We start from the raw sequence: 20,925 nt of genomic DNA, 5'->3' as shown, positions 1-20,925 counted from the left end.
TTTTCAGCCTTGGAGTACAATAATGTTTACATACTAGCTATGCCTCAGATAATTGTGCATATAGGCAGTTACTAATGAATTTGCATACTGGAAATTAAATTCTTTTCACTCATTTAACTCAGCATCACTGAACTAAAGTGGGAAAATCATATTTTACTCAACTTTCCTAATATGAAAAAGGAAGATGCTCTCCTGAAAGAATGCAATGAGGCTAACAATTGTTACACCTCTACAAATAGAGAACATAGACATTGCATAAATAACATAACATGTTTCTCTATATTCTTGAACTATATATTGAATTCCAGGCATTGTCTTAAAAAAATTACATTGAAATTGTATTGAGCTGTATTGAAATTACAGCTAGGTGGCACAGTGGATAGAGCACTGGGTCTGGAGTCAGGAAGATCTGAATTTAAATCCAGCCTCAGACATTTACTATGTGACCCTGGGCAAGTCACTTAACCCTGTTTGCCTCAGTTTCTTCATCTATAAAATGAGCTAGAGAAGGAAATGACAAATCACTCCAGCATCTTTGCCAAGAAAACCCCAAATGGGGTCATGAAGAGTGGGACACAACTGAAATGACTGAACAAAATTAAAATTAATTAAATAACAAAGAAAAAGAAATACTAACCTTTTATTTTGCTAAGTTTTTCAATAAGGAAACAATGTTCATCATCTGAGTCCATTCTTGTTATAATTAGCACCTGGTCAAAGTAAAAGAAAATTCATCATTTACGTATGCGAATGAGAATTCCATCTGAAAGGATTATTAAAATGACAAATTCCAACACAGTGCACTAGTCTTATGTAAAGTATGAATGACAATACAATTCAATTCAATTCAATCAACACTTATTGAATATCTATCACACCAAGCACTTTGCTAGGTGATGATGAGACAAGGACAAAAACTAAGGACTTAATTTTTTCACCACCAGAAGCAACCACTCTGTACCCTCACTGTTCTGGTGAGGATTGTCAACTATTTACCAAAGGTTTAGTCCAAAGAAACAAACAGAACCAGTTTCCCTCTTAACTGAAGGTTTGTCCTATGAATGAACAGAATGGGTTCCCCCTTACAAAAGGGTTTGTTGAAGAACAAACAGAATGGGGTTCACCTTATCAAAGGTTTGCCCAAGGAACAAACAGAATCAGGCTGTACATGTACTTATTTATTGCATGGATGGGAGTCAGAGAACAATTCTGAATTCAGAGGTAAGTAAGCTGAAGGAGACCCTTTTTACACTTAGAGCAGTCCCAACTCAGGATGCCTGTGTCAACCAAAATTATAGTCTCCATATGTGTTAACCATAATATGAGAAAAGAATTTTCTTAATAGGACAGATTGTAAATACAGTAAGATAAATGTTGAAGTGTCCATTGAAATTATAGTTCCAGGATGTTTGTTTCTTCCATCATTAACATGACATACCATAACATAATATGTGTCCATAAAATACCAAGATAAGAAAAGTCCCATTATGCAAGATTGTGTCTGGTTCAAGGTGCCTTGTCCTTGGCAGTCATAAACAGAAGAATGCTCCTGGTCAGCCTCATCTGGCTTTGTAATTGCTGACACAGGAATGGGCATTTTGGGTTCACTCAGAGAACAAAGCATGTCTGTTATGCCACAGCATGGAAGGCACTGTGGTAGGTTAAGCTCAGAGTGGGCCTCAAATATCTTTCTCCTGATTGGCCAATCCAGGTTTTAGGCCTTTCTCAGATGATGGATGGCTCAAAATGGTTCACAGGGCATATATAAGGACTCTTGCAGATACCATACTGAGTTCTAAAACTGATTGACTGAATGTCAAAGGTTTAATCCAGAGGTTCCCAAACTTATTTGGCCTATTGCTCCCTTTTCAAAAAAAATTTATGTATCTTAAATTTGATAATTTACTGTAAATTTGTGGGGTTTTTTCCTGCATTGAAATTTTGATGATGCAATATTGTGTCATGTAACTGTATAGTATTGTATTGTGAACAAGTCATTACAAGCACATACATTACATGCACAGCTGGTGCATGCTGGACTTCCTAACAATGCATGACATGGTTGCCTGCCAAAACTTGCTTATGAAGACTTGACCACTGATAGGTCATAACTTGCATTTTGTGTGTTTATTTAGAAAAAAATGTAATCACTACAACTTCAACTTTTACATAACAGATAAAACATGTGTGAATGGTTTTTCAAAATTTTCTTCTCTTCTTTCCTTATGCTTCCATTCCTCCCCCCTTATTTTTATTCAATGCCCACCAATTGCACCTGAGGCTACTACCACCCCCCGGGGGCAGCATCACCCACTTTGCGAACCTCTGGAAAATCAAACAGTTTGATAAACTGAGAAGCAAAGGTATATGAGGGGATATCAACATCTATATTGAAATCACATGTAAGGATACGTTTTGAGTTGGAGAGGAAGGTTGCGCTAGGTGCTGAGCTCTTTGTAAAGGGAGGGTGACCTGAGGTTTGATAGATAACTACAACTAGGACCTGGCTAGGATGATAAATCTGGATGGAATGAACCTTGAAGGAGAAGTTGCTGAGTGATGGCTATTCCTGTTGCTATCAATTTTATTTTAGGAGTCCTATTTTATTCTTCACCAGAGTACAAAGAAAAACATTAAAAAATATGCCAGCATATGCATTAAAAATTGCGGAGAAAATAAAGTCAGTATGTAGAGTTTCTGGATTCCCTCCTCTCACTAATGAGTCTCTCATTTCTTATTTGTAACATTTTGACTACAACATCAATTTTCCAATTTCTTTATTAATTTCACTTACAAGCATTTATAAATTATCTTTCACATATTAGTATTAGATTTCATGGTAAATGTGCTGCAATAAGGATTGTTTATATAATGATTCTATACCTTATTAACTGAGAATACTATTTTGGATTACTTGTAATATAGCTTCAGATACTAAGTATGTGGTACAGTGGAGAAAGCATTGGAGTTGGTTTTTGGCTCTGGCTTTGCCACTTACCACCTGTGTGATGTTGGCCAAATCACTGAACCTTTCTGGGTCTCAATTTCTTCATCTGTAAAATGAGGGGGTTAGAACAGATGGCTTATAAAGCCCCCTCCAGCTTTAAATTCATCAGCCCTATGAAATAGTCCCACCACTCAGCTGCCCTTCATATATGAAGATGTTGCTGTTAATACATTAGATGATTTTCCAATTTTTTGTTGTTGTTGTTGTGTGTAATGTTGATGGCTTTACATTAACTTATTCACATGCATTTAAGAACTTATTTGTGAGAAGACTGAAGAGAATTAAAATGCAGGTGTATCCTTGATGTTTAAAGCTAACTGGCTCATTCAGTGAGCAAGTGGCCTCAATCACACCATTCTCTAACCAATGTGCTAACCAACCACAGGGGTACATTTAATACAGAATACTAGGGTTATAGTTTTGGAGCCTGAGGGGACCTCAGAGGTCTTCTATTTCAAATCCCTCATTTTCTGAAAAATAAATTCCAAGACATGAACATACTAGGGTTATAAATTACATACAATAAGACATTCCATTAAAATTGGTCATAAAGTGAACAATAATTTTCACTGAAAGCTCCAGGTCAGTGATTGTCTCATTCTATCCATCTACGCATCTTCCCCAGAGAAAATCCTCAACAAATAATGAAAAAATGAATGAATCTTAAAATTGAACTTGTTATTACAGAAAAAAAAATTCCCACTCAAAGACTGCTGATAACTTTTGGTGAAAAAGAGATTATACTGATGGATAGTCCTGTGACATGAGGGATATTTGGCAGACTATCAGTATTATGCTTATAATATTTGGATATCAGTTTACTTGTTCTTTGTAGCACTTTCAGCATTCACTCACTCCCTTGTGCCTTACAAGTAATAAGATTTTATCCCATACATTTTCCTAGCAAATTCCCTGACTTTATTTAGATCCAGATATACTGATAGGGCTTAATGTCAATGTCACATTTTGCCAGCAGTTAAATTCAAGGATGGATTCTAGTCTGATGAATGCTTTGAGACTTTAGGTTAGGTTAAAAAAATTGTTCCCTCAATTTTATTAAGTCTGAAATTTGGTTTCTAATAGTGGTGGCTGCTATATTATTGGCTGGTGAGTAGGCAGGTAGGTGGGGCTATTCCTTACCTTTTGGGTATAACTCTTTCTCTGGATACTCCCTTTGTACCTCTAGGGAGAGGCTTTCCTCTGAAACAAGGCCCAGAAAGATGGTGACATAGTAAGAGAGAGGCCCAAAACAGTTCCCCCTCCTCTGCCTTATTTGAAAGTCTCAAGGAGAAAAGAGAGCTTGTAATTGTTCAAGTCTTTTGCATGCATGCTTTGTTCTGGCTAAGTAATCAATTACAAGGCTTTTTATCACCAGGATATATAAACTGTCAAGAAAAAGTCAGAATATTTGCATATGCTAAGAATCTGGGTGAGAAAAGGCCCTTCTATCACTTTCTTTACCATACCTACTTCATTTTTTGACCAAGTAACCAGGATGCTACAGATGGATGTCTGCTGGTTTCCAGCAGAGGTGTTACCTTCTCAATTGCCAAAGTTTTGCCTTGGCCTTCAGGACTGAAGAAAAGCCTGATTTTTATGTATAAGTTCACCTTATCCCACCCTTTGAATTCCTGAGAAGGAAGAAGAAAAATCCTGAAAGCCAGTCAAAAGCAGCAGATGGTCAATGGTAGAGGGACACTCAGAAAACTGCAGAGGGGTTTGCCACCACAGAGGAGCTCTAGGGCAGTCAATAGTGTCCAAAAGGTACGTCAGGGCATTTCTGGCCTTGCTGAAATTCATTCAGGCAGTAGTGCCCAGTGATTTTTCACTTAATCCTCTATTCCCTTCCTCTTTTTCCACAGGGGCTAAACCTTCTATCATCCCCAGGACTATGGGATAGTTTGTCTCAGTTCCTTAACATTTTTTTTAAACTTTTCTGAATTTAAACATTTTCATTTTGTCTTAAGCCAAAAAATTTGATAAAAGCTGATAAAAAACCACCCCATTACTAAACTATGTGCATTATTGTTTTAACAGAGTAGAAAAAAACAATTGTGAAGTATCCGGGAAGGGAAAGACTCAAAACTGTTAGGAAAGAGTTATTGATTAACTTTTATTACTTACCCAGGGCAGAGAGAATATTTTGTCCAGGTTTCTTTAAGTAAATGAATGAGAAGCAGTGGCTATGACTAGCTAAAAGGCCTCCAAACCTGGGGCACGTTCTACAAATACCATGCCATCAGTGGAAAGAGTATACTTGCACAGGTACCACAATAGGGGCATACACATGTGTTCCTACTGTGAAAATGGATATGCTAACCACTTGGATTTGCTTGAGCCTCCCAATTATCCAGGTAACTGAGAAGAGCTGTATGAAGACTGGCTGTATTAGCTAAGATAAAGAATGGACTGACATACCAACAATCCTGTGCGGTGACTGAGAGTAAACCCAACTGGATGTACAAAAAATCAGCAACTCTGAGGCCAATTAAGCTCATACCAGCCTTGACACAGACCCTGAGCCATTTGATGGTTTATGGACCTTCAAGAGACATTTTTATCTTCAGGGCAGCTAGGGCGCAGTGGATAGAGCACCAGCCCTGAAGTCAGGAGGACCTGAGTTCAAATCTGACCTCAGACCAAACACTTGACACTTATTAGCTGTGTGACCCTGGGCAAGTCACTTAACCCTAACTGCCTTTAAAAAAAAAGACATTTTATCTTTAGAGACTCCCTAACAGTTGGTTATGGGGCTCTCTGACACATCCAATTTCATGGTTTTTGGAGACATCTTTTTATCTTATTGTTTGTGCTCAAGTCTTAAACTGTCAGGACTGCTTGTCACCAAGAATACCTTCTGATTTGTGTATCTAAGCTCTGACACCTGGAATTCCTCATGCCCTGTTTCCCAGATTGCCCCCTTCCACTGCAAATGAGGCTCCTTGCCTCAATCCTTTCTAGGACCTTCCTAATTCCCATTTTGAAAAATAAATATCTCCTCCACATCCATTACTGAGTTGCTCAGCATTAGGCTGGATGCTCCCATGTGCATGTTTTACTTCCCTACTTAATAAAAATCTTTAATTTCGCAGGCATCATCTTCTGTTTTTTCTTCTCTTTAGGGGAAAAGGAGGATTTAGGTCTCAAGAACTGGCCTTTGCATCCTCTGGGTATCTTATTCCTTTTGAGGAAAGAGAGATCTAAATTCCCTAAAGAAAGCATCTGTCTCAGTTTACACTACATATCGAGGAACAACTCACTTCCCCAGTGATGAAGGGATGCTAATATTTGGTGATAGCATAACTATATTTTCTCTGGCCTTCTCCTTGTTGAATATTGCTGATCTCTCCTGAACCCTAGAAAGCCTCTCTCTGATTAGGGCAAATTGATAACTCCTTAGTTATAGGTAGACCATATCCAGCTAACAAAGCCAACATTTCCAGGCTAAGATTAAGTCTTTTTTTGGACTACAATTCTCTCTTGGGAGAATTTCAATCACAAGGTGATGCTATGATTCTGGAAAATCGTATAAGCTCCCTGAGGAGAAGGTGGGAGTTACTTAGAGAGGAGAAAAGAATTATTGGGATGTGCAGGAGCCAGTTCAGATCTGCTCTCTAGAGCTTATTGTTACCTTTTCAGTGTGAACATTTACACCTTAGAAATTGGCAAACACCTCAAATCTGGGCTTGATTTATTGTCTTGTTGATTGTCTATACTTAAGGTGATGGAGAAAATAATAATGCTGTTTAAATTTAAAAGCATGTCTAGAATACATTTTTTGGAGGGGGAGCCAGTTGTTAAACATTTACCACTGTGCCCCTGGTTATCCTTGACTGTTTATGTGCTCTTTTTTTTTCTTGGTATTCTTTCCAAGGAGTGAATTAAAGATGAATTAAATTTGCATGTCATATTATGTATATATTTTTGCATATATATATATATATATATATATATATATATATATACATACATAAAAAATGTAGTTTGTTCAGTCATTTTAGTCATGACTGACTCTTTGGGATCTCATTTGGGATTTTTGTGACAAAAAATACCGGAGTGGTTTGCCATTTCCTTTTCCAGCTCATTTTACTAATGAGGAAACTAAAGCAAACAGGGTTAAGTGACGTGCCCAGGGTTACACAGCTAGTAAGAGTCTGAGGCCAGATTTGAATTCAGGTCTTCCTGACTCCAGGTCCAGATAGATAGATACATAGAAAGAAAGAAAGAAAGAAAGAAAGAAAGAAAGAAAGAAAGAAAGAGAGAATGGATGGATGATGGATAGATGGATGGATGGATGGATGGATGAAAATAATTCACTTAGTGCTTGCATGGGAGCTAAGTACACTTTTACCCACACGTGCAGAGATCTCCTCACTATATTCTCATACTCCTGGGGGAAAACCTGAATAGGAATACAAATCAAAGAGTAATTCATGAGGAGCCTCTCAGGTTGAACCCTGTCACTAACACTTGGGGTTCTGGCCCGTGGGTTACATTATACTAGTAAGTAAGAGAAGAATAAGTATTTGGTGATGAGCTGAATTCACTCTATTGGTGACAGGTCAGCCAATATAACAATCACTTTGATGCTTAGTGAAGTTTTAGGGATAGCTAAATTTAGGTGGGATGAGGACTCTAGGTCTGCTATACTGTTGTACTTCTTGAAGCTCAGTGTTACCAAAGTGCTACAAGCAGCTTAGACATTGCTGTCCTGAAGGACTATAGGAAAGCTTGCTACGTCTGGGCAGAAACAATGAAAAGATTATGTAACCTGCTCATGTAACTTGTTATAATCAATTAGCTGTTTGTTAAAATTTTATCTTTTTCTATGAATATTAAAAAGCTTCCTACATAGCTGCTAAGCCTCCGTGGTTTAGACCTGAATACTTCCATTAATTTGTATCTGTTTATATAGATTCATTAATCTACCACTCTAGAATCCAACTACACTAGACTTCTCACTGTTCTTCTCAATGTGCCATCTTCTGACTCCATGCCTTTTCATTGGCTGTCTCCCATGCCTGGAATGTTCCACCTCCTTACTTCCCTGTCTTCATTCAAGACTCATCTCAAATCCCACCTTCTGCCAGATATCTTTCCCACCCATGAACTCATACAAACTTCTAACCTTATGGTACTACTGGTACTAAGGATTTGGAATCCTCTTGGAAGGAATGAACTTGTGGTTGCTAGAGACACAATTCCTTTCATATCAGGTCTACCCTGATCAAATAATTCATGGTAGTAGTGAGGAAAAGTCCATATTTTTTTGCTTCTTCATTTTGTGACTCAGTTCTTTGTTGTCCTCTAGTTCCAGTGCCATATGTATGATACTTTTCTCTCCAAGAAGCTGGTGCTGTTCAGGAATTTTCCCTTCCCTTTCTAGGAAGCAAGAAATTCTCCCTTCTCTAACAAGAAGGTTGGATGCAGGAACTTTTCTAGAATTCAGCATTAATGTAGGAAATGTGCTCTCCTCTATCCAGGAAGCTAGGTCACATGTCCATCTTCTCTACAGGCCATGTGATTGAAAAACCTCACTACTGCCTCCTCTCTGGTCTAATGGGTGAAAACAAATACAACTGAAACATGCTTCTATCTCTGCCCATTAAAGGCTGCCATTAGCAGCTCCTAGAAGGAGAGCTATGAGGATACACAGATTTTTTTACTTCCTGGAGAACCAGGTTTGCTTTTAGGTCTGTATTTTGTGCTCAGCTCTCTAACCAAAAGACAATGAAAAACCCATTGAAACGTACGTTGGCTATAGTATGTTACTCAAAATTAACTTTAAGTAGGAAGTAGCATAAAAGATATCGTCAAGGATATGTATGACCAGAAAAGGAAGGGCATCAATCATGTGGCAAAAATGAGGGGCCACACATGGCTCAAGTGCCATATCGGTGCCACCAATAAAGTTAAGAATCAAAGGAAGGCCTTCTTTGATGTAGATAGTTCCTTTGTGGAGGACTTATGGAAATATAAGAACAAAAAAGTGCACAGGATAATTAGGTATGGAGGGGTTATAATCTGCACCAGTAGAACTATGATGCACATCAATGATATCACAAATCCAGTCCATCTAAATAAGTATAGGACATAAATCTAATGTAGGGTAGCTTGGTGTCATAGTGGATTGTCCTGGAGTGCCAGCCCTGGAGTCAGGAAGACTCATCTTCTGGAGTCCAAATCCAGCCTCAGACAGTTACTAGCTGTGTGACCCTGGGCAAGTCACTTAACCCTGTTTGCCTCAGTTTCCTCCTCTGTAAAATGAGCTGGAAAAGGAAATGGCAAACCACTCCAGTATCTTTGCCATGAAAACCCCAAAAGAGGTCACAAAGAGTCAGACATGACTAACTGACTAAACAACAACAATGTGAATCTAATGTAAACTCCTATCAGGTAATCATAAGAAATTATTATAAGTGTTTACGTATTTGGGGAAAACATTTGTAGTTGCAATTTGGGTACCAGCTATGTGACTGATATTGGGCAAGGTTATTTAATTTTGTATCATCTGGTTCATCATCTGTAAAACGTGGATAATATCTGCACTACCTGGTAAACAGAGTTTTGAGGACTGAATGAAATTACATGTGTAAGATACTTGGGTAACCATAAAGTATAGAAGTAATTTGAAAAACAACTTCTCATATTAATGTGGTACTTTATAACTTAAAAAGCTCTTTCCTCATAACTATCCAATTGAAGTTGTTAATATAAGTTTTACTCTTTGCATTTTACAGATGAGAAAACTGAAATTCAGAGGGGTTGAGCACCTTGCTCATGGCCACACAGCTGATAAGTGACATTGATGAGACTTGAATATTTTGATTCTATTATACAACTCTGTATCCGACATATGGAAGCTAGTAAAAATGCTGAGAGTAAAAGTTATTCTTTTTTATTGTAAATGATGACATTGCCCTAGAATGCAAACCACATTTTCACTAAGCCACTCTGCCAACCTGGGAAAATTAGGCCAGTTAGTTACACGGGAAGAAAATTTCTCATATGAACTAAGTGACTTCTTCCAGTACTTAAATTTCCTCAATAGTTCACAACACTACTACGTAATCTCTTTCCTAATTTAAAAGGTAAATTTAAAATTTGTCTTGTAAATTGATTATTTGAACTAGGAAATGTTGGCAGTCAATCTGAATTTGAATTCCAGTTGCTTAAAGAACATTTTATAGAAGTTATTAACCTTAAATTGATGTTCTTCTGTATTGTTCATTCGTACCAAATGTAACATAAGACAATATAACTGTTGTTCTTTGTGATTGGTTTCAGGCTTTTTCTTCCTGATAAACTGTACAATCTCAAGCTGTTTCCAAATAATATCCAAACAGGAACCTAACATGCTTTTGTAGACATCTTTTGCTTTCAGTAAATATCCTGTTATAAACCAAAGGAAAAAGAATGATTATAAAAATCTTTTTTGTAGCAAGCAAACAGGAAACTAAGAAGAAAAAAATAACAAAAGTCATTGGATGTTTACTTTAATTTTTGTCATTATTTTTCATTTTTAATGGAAAACTTGAAAACAGTGAAGATATAAAAAGATGTCTTAGTCCATCTTAAGGAAAAAAAAACAAACAAACTAAAATTGTGCCAAGGAAAGAATTATGAGAAGAAATATTCTACTAGGTAAGTTAAGGAGAGTATCTAGCCTATGTGCCTAAACTGTCCTTTCATATTTTTTATAGAATTTATCTATAGTCATATTGCAACACATCTATGCTACTTTAATCTTTCATATTTTTAGAAAAAAACTGAATTCTGCATCATATATATATAGGGAAAAAAAGTATTACACCTAGGGCCCTGTGGACAACCTTAGGAAAACATCTGAGTAGCAACTCAGATTATTGGAATCAGCCTAGCCTACTGACAGTAAATTCAGAATTAATCTGATCACTTTCTTGAATTATGTTGTTTTCTAATTTATTTTTATTCATTTTATTACTATTATTTTTTGAGACTGCATCTCCCTATCTCACTCAGGCTAGAAGTATAGTGACTACTAATACATACTACTAAAACCAACACCAGTGCTGATTGGTACAGCAACTTTAAGGTGCTGTTTCCGACTTGGACCAATTCATCCCTCTTTAGGCAGCATAGTGCTCCACCTTCCCTCCTTGTGGCTCACTATATTTATGCCCCACTTAGTGCAGTCAGTGGATAAGCTTTATTTATACTGCAGTTTAGAACTCTGAAACTAAAACAATCCACTAGCTGTAGCCTAGCAGCAGGGATTTCAGGCATGTGTCACCATCCCTGGCTCTAATTTATTTTTAAAACTTAGGTTATATTTAGAGGCATCCTGGCATCACAATCATTAGATGTGAAGCAAACTAAATTATAAATTACATCATATGCTTTATTGTAAATTATACCTTATATAAATTTTATACCTTATTAGAATATATTTACTAAAAAATTAAAAAATCTCTAGGTAAACAGTATAAAGCACAGTAAGATCAGTTTCATAGTCTTGATATTTTAGAAACATTTTTCTTTGTGTAGTGTGAAATGTAAAAAATGATTTGGTTTTATCATTCCTATTGTGTATACTCTAATCTATTAGTAACATAAATGTGGCTAAATCAAGATATTGTTACTTGATAAACAGGAAATTGCCTATATTTTATGCATATCCCACCTAAATGATAAGTAGCAAATCAATAAATATTTATTAAACATCTATAATTGCCTCCTTGTTTTTCCTTGAACATGATACTTCATTTTTCAACTTTGTGAATTTTCACTGTAAATACCCAATGCCGGGAATTCTCTTCTTCCTCATATCTATCTCCTAATGTCTTGATTTCTTACAGCTAAAATTCTACCTTCTACAAGAAGGCTTTCTTGAGCCTCCTTAATGTCAGTGCTTTCCTTCTTAGGTCATTTCCAATTTATCGTGTGTGTGTGTGTGTGTGTGTGTGTGTGTGTGTGTGTGTATGTGTGTATGTACATCTATCTATATCTATCTATATCATACATGTACATACACATACACACACACACATATATGCACATATCTTGTTCATATGTAGTCTTTACAATTAGATTGCGAACCCCTTGAGAACGGGGACTATGTTTTGCCTTTGTAGTTCTAGTATGCTTAGTAAATTCTTGTTGGTTCAACTTGTAAGGCAAAATATTAATGTTAACTGTTAAAAGGCAGCATGGGAATTATAAATGTATGCCTTCCTTAGGCTCTTTTGTGATTCCAATTATTAGATATAATATTTTTCATAGCCAATTCAAATACAATTAAAGAATAACATACAAATGTCAATTTTTAGTAGTTTTAGAAATACAAACAAAACATGGATTATATTATGAAAATGCTACAAAATTTCCTGGAAAATATCCACATTTTAATAAAATGAGGACATTTTAAATGACAACTTCTGGGTTAAAAGATGTCTTACTTGGATAAGGTAAAAAATGAAGAACTGAATTACTTTTCAACTAACCCAGTGCTGTGTCCAAGGTACACATTAAGAGGAGATCTCGAACTGTTACCAAAAGATGGACCAGTGCTGCTTGTTTCAATATTACTTCTCTTTCATCATTTTTATCTAAATGAAAAAAAGGTATATTTAGATATACATGTTAGAACACACACATATACTTAAATCTTACATAAATGCTGTTTCTAAAATACATACTTCCTAATTTTTCCCAAGCCAATTCAAAAATTAAAATGTCAAATGAGCCTTTGTTGTTTAAAAAAGAGAGATCTAAAGAGATGAGTAGGGCTAAAATGGCAAAGGGTTGGGTTGGATCATAAGTCCAGACCAGCTAGCTACCTAGAAAAATGCAAAGGGTTAGCAAGGGATCAGTTATTTTAGGAATATGGAAGCAGTGACTGGAATCTGAAAGTAGGTCCCTTAGTAGAGAAAGTGACAATTAAAAGGTAGAATACACAATACCATTAGCCATAGTTAGGCTTAAGAAGGCAAGTGATTGACAGAAGTGACACTCAGTCACAGAGAGAATGGGTGTTAGGGGTAGAAAACTCAATTATTAAAGGGGCTGAAAAATAAGGAAGGAAGCTAGTTCCTGAGAATCCTGGATACAGTGATAAGAATCTAGTAAGCACCTATACTCACTTGGTAAAGTTCCTTGATTGGGGATTGTTGTGTTTGTCTTTTGTTCTCAAAGATGACCATGACATCAGGGAGCTGATGACATGACTTACAATTGACTTTGATTTGAATGAGACAGGGCTGTGTAAGGTCACCAACCTCACTTTCTCCTTCACAGTCATCTCCCTCCAGTGGCCAGATATTCATCTGGACGACTGGAGATGGCCCAGGATGCAATGGGAGACCCTGGCCTTTTTAAGCTGAGGTCTTTTCAGGTTCTTACTTTGAGTGAGGTAACAGCCATTCAGTGAATAGGCCTATTTAAGAAGTGAGTCAAGGGAGGGTCCCTTTAATTAAAAAAAAATCAAACTGGGAGGGGAAAACCTTTAGGATTGCTGGCCAAAAGAGAAACAGTTACTATTTACATTCACTCAGAGCCTGGAGGGCCCAGAAAAGAGCCATCTAATCTAAGGGCTTCAAGAGTGAATTGGCTTTAAGGCTTGGTCTTTGAGAAAGAAATCTAGCCAGTAAATAGGTTTGACTCCAGTACCTGTGGCAGGATGGAGTCTATAAGTAGGGGTTAAGTAGACTCTGCCACTAGGGTTAGAGAGCTGGAGAAGAGAGGATCTAGTTGTGCTATTATATTTAAGTGGCACTTGGCCCTGTGTTTAGTATGACAATTACCACTGTGCTCTATAACTCTACAAACCTTCAAAAACTCAGTCTATACTAAAATAATCCCAAATCTGTGACCAGTAGAAATCACATTAAATTATATTAATAGGTAATGTTCTGCTTTTGTTGCAGTCCTCTTTCTTTTTATAAAGAGTAGTCTTCTGGTAATTGAGATTTTCTATTTTCTTCGATATTTCAATAGCTTTTTTTTTTAAAGCTATATTGGGAACAAGAGAAAGATCAAAGAAGACTTCAGAATTAGAAGAGATGATGATAATAACAGATGACAGTGAGAAAACAGAATAACTCAGACCTTTTATTTTGTTCTTCTCTTCTGTTCCAAGGAGAATGATCTCTTGATTAGAAAGGACAGAACAAAAATGGTCATCTCAGAGTGAAACTCAAGATAAATGAGATAATAAAAGCATGTAGTTCCTCTTAATCTGCTCAAGTAAGAAGACTTGGGTGAATTACAGTGCTTAAAGAGACCCTTACAGATGTAACTGCTGAGCTATTATTGATCTTTGGGTGTATAGCACAAGAGAGGTGTCTTAGGACTGTTGTTTTACTCCTCAAAAATGCGAAGAGGGTGAAGTCTATAAACTCTAGCTCATGAGCTAAACTTTATTCCTGGTAAAATTATAGATATATTCAGTTTAAACATCTTATTTTTATTGATTTTTTTGTCATCTTTATTTCTGAATATAGACTTCCTACCTCCTCTCCCCAGAAATTCATCCCTTGTAACAAAGATTTAGAAAGAAAAAAGCAATTTTGCAAAACCAAACAACATATCAATTCTGTCTCACAGCATATATATATATACAGTCCTTCTTTTCAGGACTGTTTGTTTATATCTTTTAACCACTTAGCAACTAGAGGAATGAATCTTGTTGTTATAGATTACCACTAATTCTAATAATAATAATAATAAAAGGTAACATTTACATAGTGCTTACTATGTGCCACTACTAAGTACTTAACAGATATCTCATTTGATCCTAACAACAACATTGGGAAGTAGGTGCTATCATTATTCCTATTTTACAGATGAGGGAACTGAGGCAAAAGAAGTTAAGTGACTTGCCTGCGCCACACAGCTAATAAGTGTATGAGGCTGGATTTGAACTGACTCCAGGCTTGGGGTGCTCTATCTACTGTACCATCTGGGTATCAGACTCTTATTGGAGATATTTGATGCAAAGGTTTTTCTTCTCAATTCATATTTTTCTTTTTATCCTTGCTGCACTGATTTTGTTTGTGCAAAAGCTCTTCAATTTCATATAACTAAAAATGGAATTATCCATTTTATCATCTGCAATCTTCTCTAATACTTGACTGCTTAAGAATTTTCATCTTAGCCATAACTGATATGTGATTTAATTCTCAAATTTTTTAAAATTGTGAGAGCCTTTATATTCAGGTAGTATATACATTTTCGAGCTTGTAATAATTAGGAGAGATGCCCCTTTCTTCCCAATTTGCTGGAATGGGACACCTCCCAAGGATCTAAGTCTGCATGCTCACGTTCCATGAGGCTGGACATATGCTCTGGCTTACACTTTGGGAGACAGCTTGTGTTAAATGACTGCGCCAGTTAAAATCACCCACTTAGGCTATAAAAGGGGAGGATAAAGGCTTTGGCTCTCCCTCTGTCTTCTTTAATTCTGAAAACATTGTTTGGGATTCTCCCTTGGATTTCTCTTTCTCACCTCCAGTTAACACTGGTATCTGTGAGCACGCGGCATTAAGAATACATGTGCATGCCTTGTCAAGTCTGGGATTGAATTTTAAGTCCCTGACAGTATTTTCTGTTTGTTTGCCCTATGAGCAAAGGTCACTGAGAGATAGATGTTTTTAGGCTTGGCTGCTACCTCATGAGTTCAGGAGCTCTTGAGTCAGTGCTGGAGCCTAGCAAGAGATTCGTCCTGCAACTGCACTGTTTTTCAGAAGAGAAGATGTACTTCTACCAGGGGGATGACACAGCTGGAAAGACTAAAAAAGCCCAAGTTATCCCCTGGCTTACCTACAGTGTTGGACTTGTGACTACAGAGACAGTACAGGTCAGAGATAAAAGTGAAACATCAGTTCGGTAGTTCCAAATGCCTTTATCTTTCAGAGAGTGTAATAAGCAATCAACTATTTGTTTCATGTTTTAGGTATTTGTTAATGTATATTTATGAGTTTTAGACATTTCTTCATTGGTAAAAGAAATACGGCAGCTATGTGGCTCAGTGTATAGAGAACTGGGCCTGGAATCCGAAAGATCTGAATACAAATACAGCCTCAGAAACTTACTAGCTGTGTGACCCTAGGCAAGTCATTTTCTTAACCTCTGTTTGCCTTAATCCATTGGAGAAGGAAATGGCAAACCACTCCAGTATCTTTGCCAAAAAAATTCTATAAGAAATCATGAAGACTCAGATATGACTGAACAATAAGAAGAAATATACAGCCATCTTCTATCTACATTGTACATTGAGTACCTTTTCTAGAAGACAGCTTTGTTAATCTTTTTAGGGGAGACCCCAGGGATGAGGCATGTTTAAGGGCTTTTCCCAGAACTCTAGTGTTGGGAGATAAAGAGCCAGAAGTATGAGAAAAGACTGACTCCTCTCTTTGGGATCAGTCCTTCTCCAGGACTGATAACAGTCTGCGTAAACTCTTAGTAGGCAAACTTCCTTAGGGGAATGGGTCCCCTCAGGACCACAGGTGACAAGTATGGTATAAGATGTTATCTAAAACAAATTTCTGCCAAAATGTTTTCCAATTTCTCCAGTAATTTTTGTAAAATAGGGAGTTCATCCCACGAAGCTTATGCTCTTGGGCTTATTGAACACTATTTTTTGTTTGTTTTTTAGTGTTTTTGAGTGAATCTTTTTTTGATTTTCAGAAGTTCTATATTGTTTTTTAATTGGGATTTACCTTTTAGATCAATGGAGTGGGGAAGAGCCCACAACCAAACAAGGGACAGAGAAGATTGCAAGAAGTAAAAGTGGACAATTTTGATTACATAAATTTAAAAAGGTTTGGATAAATAAAATCAGTGCAACTTAGATTAGAAAGGAAACAGTTAACTGGGAAAAAAATCTTTGTAGCAAATTTCTCTGATGCAGGTCTCACGTCCAAGATATATATGGAACTGATGTAAATTAGAGCCATGCTCAAAGGATCTTAAAAGCAATTTCAAGAGAAGATATCCAAGTTACCTGTAGCTATATGGAAAAAAGTTCCAAGTCACTAATAATTAAAGACATACAAATTAAAACATCTCTAAGGTCCTATGTCACACTCATCAGATTGGGAAACTTGACAAAAAAGGAAAATAATGAATGTTGGAGGGAGTATGGGAAAACTGGCACATTAATGTACTGTTCGTAAAACTGTGAGTTGGCCCGCCTTTCTGGAAAGCAACTTGGAACTATGCCCTAATAGGTTTATACCCCAAAGAGAGAAGATAAGGACCTATATACACAAAAATATTTATAGCAACTCTTTCTGTAGTGACAAAGAACTGGAAACTACAGGGACGCCCATCAAAGTACAAAGTATGGTATATGAATGTAATGCACTCTATAAGCATTAGTTATTCTATATGTACATACATATACACATATAATCAGAGGAGCACAGATTTAGATTTAAAAGAAGCCTATAAGGTTATCTAGTCTAATATTCTCATCTTATAGAAATGGTTACTGAGGCCCAAAGGGGTTAAGGGACTTGTCCCAGATCCCACAGGTAGGTAAATGGCAGAACTGGGATCAGAATCCAGTTTCTCTGACTCCAGATTCAGTACTCTCTGGCACTACAAAGGCTTTAAGTATAGGCCTGACAATAAGTGGCATGTCTGCTATCTAAGGATCAACCTAGAGTTCTAGGTTGGCTACCAGTTGGTGGATTTTTCAGCTATAGAAATTTATGAAACACTGAAGTTATTGGTAGATAAAGTAAACTTACTAATGTAGATATGCTATATATAAGCATCTATCTGTATATTTAAAGGAATATAGCTTATACTTTCACTCACCTTGAAGAAAAATGTCATTTATTATTTTTTCTTGCTGCTTTAAGAAAAATCTAGTTTGGTCAAAGCCAAGAGTGGCAAATTTCCAGTTTGATGTAGGAAGATTATTATGGCAAGCAAGTTTTTTCAATAAAGGAGTAGCCATTGCTTCTAAGAGACTGTATGCCTGGCACTGGCTCTCTGGCAAAAAACAAAAGTAGGAAAGTCAGGGGTTGGTACTTGTTAGACAGATGCTACTCTCTTGTTGATCAATTAAAAAACTATATTACTTTTCAAAAAACTCATCATGATACTATCAATATTCTTGTGCTTGAAACCTTAATTTTCTCTAGGCACGGTCAAAGGACAGACTTCTTTTATAAGACCTTAATTTTCTCTAGGCAAGGGACCATGAGAAACTTCTTTTATGAGAAGTATATTTCTACAATAATACAGGATTATGCAGGAAAAAACTCTGTAATCTAAGTTATAGATAGGTTTACAAAAGAGTAATTATCATATTCTTAGAATGCATTTACTAATTACCTACATAGCACTGTACAAAGATTATTATATAGTTTTATTATCTGCCCTCTCCTACATATTTAAAACCTAAGACAGATACTGTGACACAGATAACAGAATAATAATCTTAATCTGATATTGTGAACCAATAGTAAGTTATTTTAACCAAACATAAATCAAGGGTAAAAGATAAGACAGAACAGCCATGAAATTTCATTTCCAAAATTAGCAGAGGCAACTAACGGTTTTATTTTCTAGGACAAATGTAGGAATTTGTTTAAATGATAGGAGAGAGATGAGTTGGCGAGATGGCGTTCCAGACATAAAGCACAACTATAGAGAGAGCTTGAAGGTGCTAACAGTGAACAGATGAAAGGGATTTTAACTAGGTAGAGCTGAACCGATGAAAGGGATTTTAACTAGGTAGAGCTGAACCAAATGGAGGAAGGTAGTAGACATGATAAATAAAGGTAGTCTTGGCCATCCTAGTGAAGTACTTTAAAGTTAAATAAACTTTAAAATGTATAACACACCAGTTGCTTGAATTTCAGTGACGTTACTCATCTCCTTTTCTTGATTTTTCTCAGGGGACGGCTCTCTACAAACAGTAGGATTCTCTTCTTCAAGGGTCAGACTACATTCCTCTTTGCTGTGCATTCTGGATTCTAAAACACAGTAAATTTGTATGTTGTTCAGGAAAAACTCATGTCATATATAAATCACTTAAATAAGTAATACTTTTTATCAAAAGATTATAACCCTTCCAAGATCATTAAAATTCATGAATATTAAATTCAACTCAATGAGCAATTCTTGAGCAGTAATGAAGTAAAACTCAGATGTTTCATTATGGAGTGGGGGTGGCCAGTTCTCAAGAGCTAGGCCAGCAAAGCTCAAGCTCTGATAGGTTCCACCATGCTGGAAATACTTCTAGCAACAGCCTCTGTGATTGTGATAGATTGTGTTTGCTTTCTGGAGTCCAGTCTAGTTAAGTATGGAGAGGCTCATCACTAGCAAGCTGGACAATTAGCTGGACAATCACTAGAGCTAGACAATAAGAAGAATTCTTTGTTCATGGAGAAGGGGAGGGAATAAGCATTTATATAGCACCTATTATGTGCCAATCAATGTGCTAAGCACTTTATAAATAAATACTCTCATTTGATCCTCACAAAAACCCTTGAAGGTAAATATTATTATTATCCTCATTTTACAATTGAGGAAACTGAGACAAACAGAGGTTAAGTGACTTGTCCAGGGTCACATAGCTAGTAAACATCTAAGGTCACATTTGAACTTAGATCTTCCTGACTCCAGGTCCAGGGCTCTAGACACTATACCCTTCATGGCAACTCATGAAACAAAGAAAAAGATAAAATAGTTTTCAGTCTAAGTAAGCCTATTTGCTTCTATGGTAATGGTAAAAAAAAAGATAGGAAAAGGGGGTGGAGGGTGCTAAGACTATATAAATACCCATTTTTTTATACAATGTAAATACTAACTGCTCTAAATGTGAGCTCTTTGTCCAATGAATGGATATATTGCTAGAGGAAGTGAATCATACTGATACTGATTTTCTCATTATAAATTAAACTAAAGGACAAAATGAAGTTAGAGCTAAACAGAAAGATAGATCGCTCACAGGTTTTCCTTGGAGAAGCAAATAAAGCACTTGATTTTATCATGCACTCAAAGGCAACAAGAACCTTCATTTCACAGGATAATTATACATATTGCCTTGTTACTTTCATGATAAGCACTTGCAAAAATACTATCATGAAGATAATTTCAGTTTATGTACTAATATCTATTGCAGAAGATCAGGAAAATCTATGAATATCGTAAGATGTTCCAAATTAAATCAACATATATACTTTGGCAAGGTGAATAAAGTTGGATCTGGACTTAGAAGACTCAAGTAACATAGAATGAAAGGGCACAAGTAATGGATAATGTTATGACTTCTAGCTCTAGCTTTGGAAATAACTAGCCGTGGGATATTAAGCAAGTAACCTCTGTGAGCCTCAGTTTCTTCATCTTTAAAATGGGAGATTTCTGAATGATTTCTAAGATTGATTATATTTCTATAAGAGGGAGGCAACATCATACAGTGGAAAGAGCTCTGACTCTGGAATCAGAGGAGTTGGGTTCAAATCTTGTCTCTGATGTTTAACATTTATATGACCTTTTGCAAGTCATTTAGCTGTCCTGGGCATCTATTTACTCAGCTGTCAAGGAAGACAGCTGGACTAGATGGACTCTACTGTCTCTTTTAGATCTATAAACCATATTTTATCTACAGTGTATATGCTATATACAATGAGGGAGAAGTCAAAAGAAATATAACACATTGTATTACTATAATATGGCCCTGATATTTAGGTGATGTAAAACTAATTTTTGGCAGAGCTGAAATGAAAACATTTTTGACTAAAAGTGCTACACTTAACAGTATCTGTCATTTAAAAAATATATTAGTAATGAAATATTTAAAATGGAACTATGTAACTTATCCTATAATGAATATTTTAGTTTTACACATGTATATTCTCAAAAATAAATTTCATCAAGTTTATTTTTGGGTGTATAATTAGCATTCTCAGGGCAGCTAGATG

General features: G+C 36.3%; 1 protein-coding gene across 1 annotated transcript in view; it reads right to left on the bottom strand.

Moving 5' to 3' along the window:
* SHOC1 (shortage in chiasmata 1) overlaps positions 1 to 20,925 on the bottom strand; it is a 143,628-nt gene that overhangs the window by 46,772 nt on the left and 75,931 nt on the right. The window contains exons 14-18 of the mRNA XM_078152859.1: positions 18,844 to 18,975; positions 17,810 to 17,986; positions 12,490 to 12,594; positions 10,209 to 10,399; positions 638 to 710 (exon numbers count right to left, since the gene is read on the bottom strand). Coding sequence (XP_078008985.1) covers positions 638 to 710; positions 10,209 to 10,399; positions 12,490 to 12,594; positions 17,810 to 17,986; positions 18,844 to 18,975 — 678 coding nt within the window. The remainder of the gene's footprint in view (positions 1 to 637; positions 711 to 10,208; positions 10,400 to 12,489; positions 12,595 to 17,809; positions 17,987 to 18,843; positions 18,976 to 20,925) is intronic.

The sequence above is a fragment of the Phascolarctos cinereus genome, unplaced genomic scaffold (genome assembly GCF_003287225.1).
Source record: "Phascolarctos cinereus isolate Bilbo 61053 unplaced genomic scaffold, phaCin_HiC Scaffold_4;HRSCAF=312, whole genome shotgun sequence".
In the NCBI taxonomy this organism is placed as follows: Eukaryota; Metazoa; Chordata; class Mammalia; order Diprotodontia; family Phascolarctidae; genus Phascolarctos; species Phascolarctos cinereus.
The sequence above is the reverse complement of the archived record's forward strand: the minus strand, read 5'-3'. Positions and strand labels throughout refer to the sequence as shown.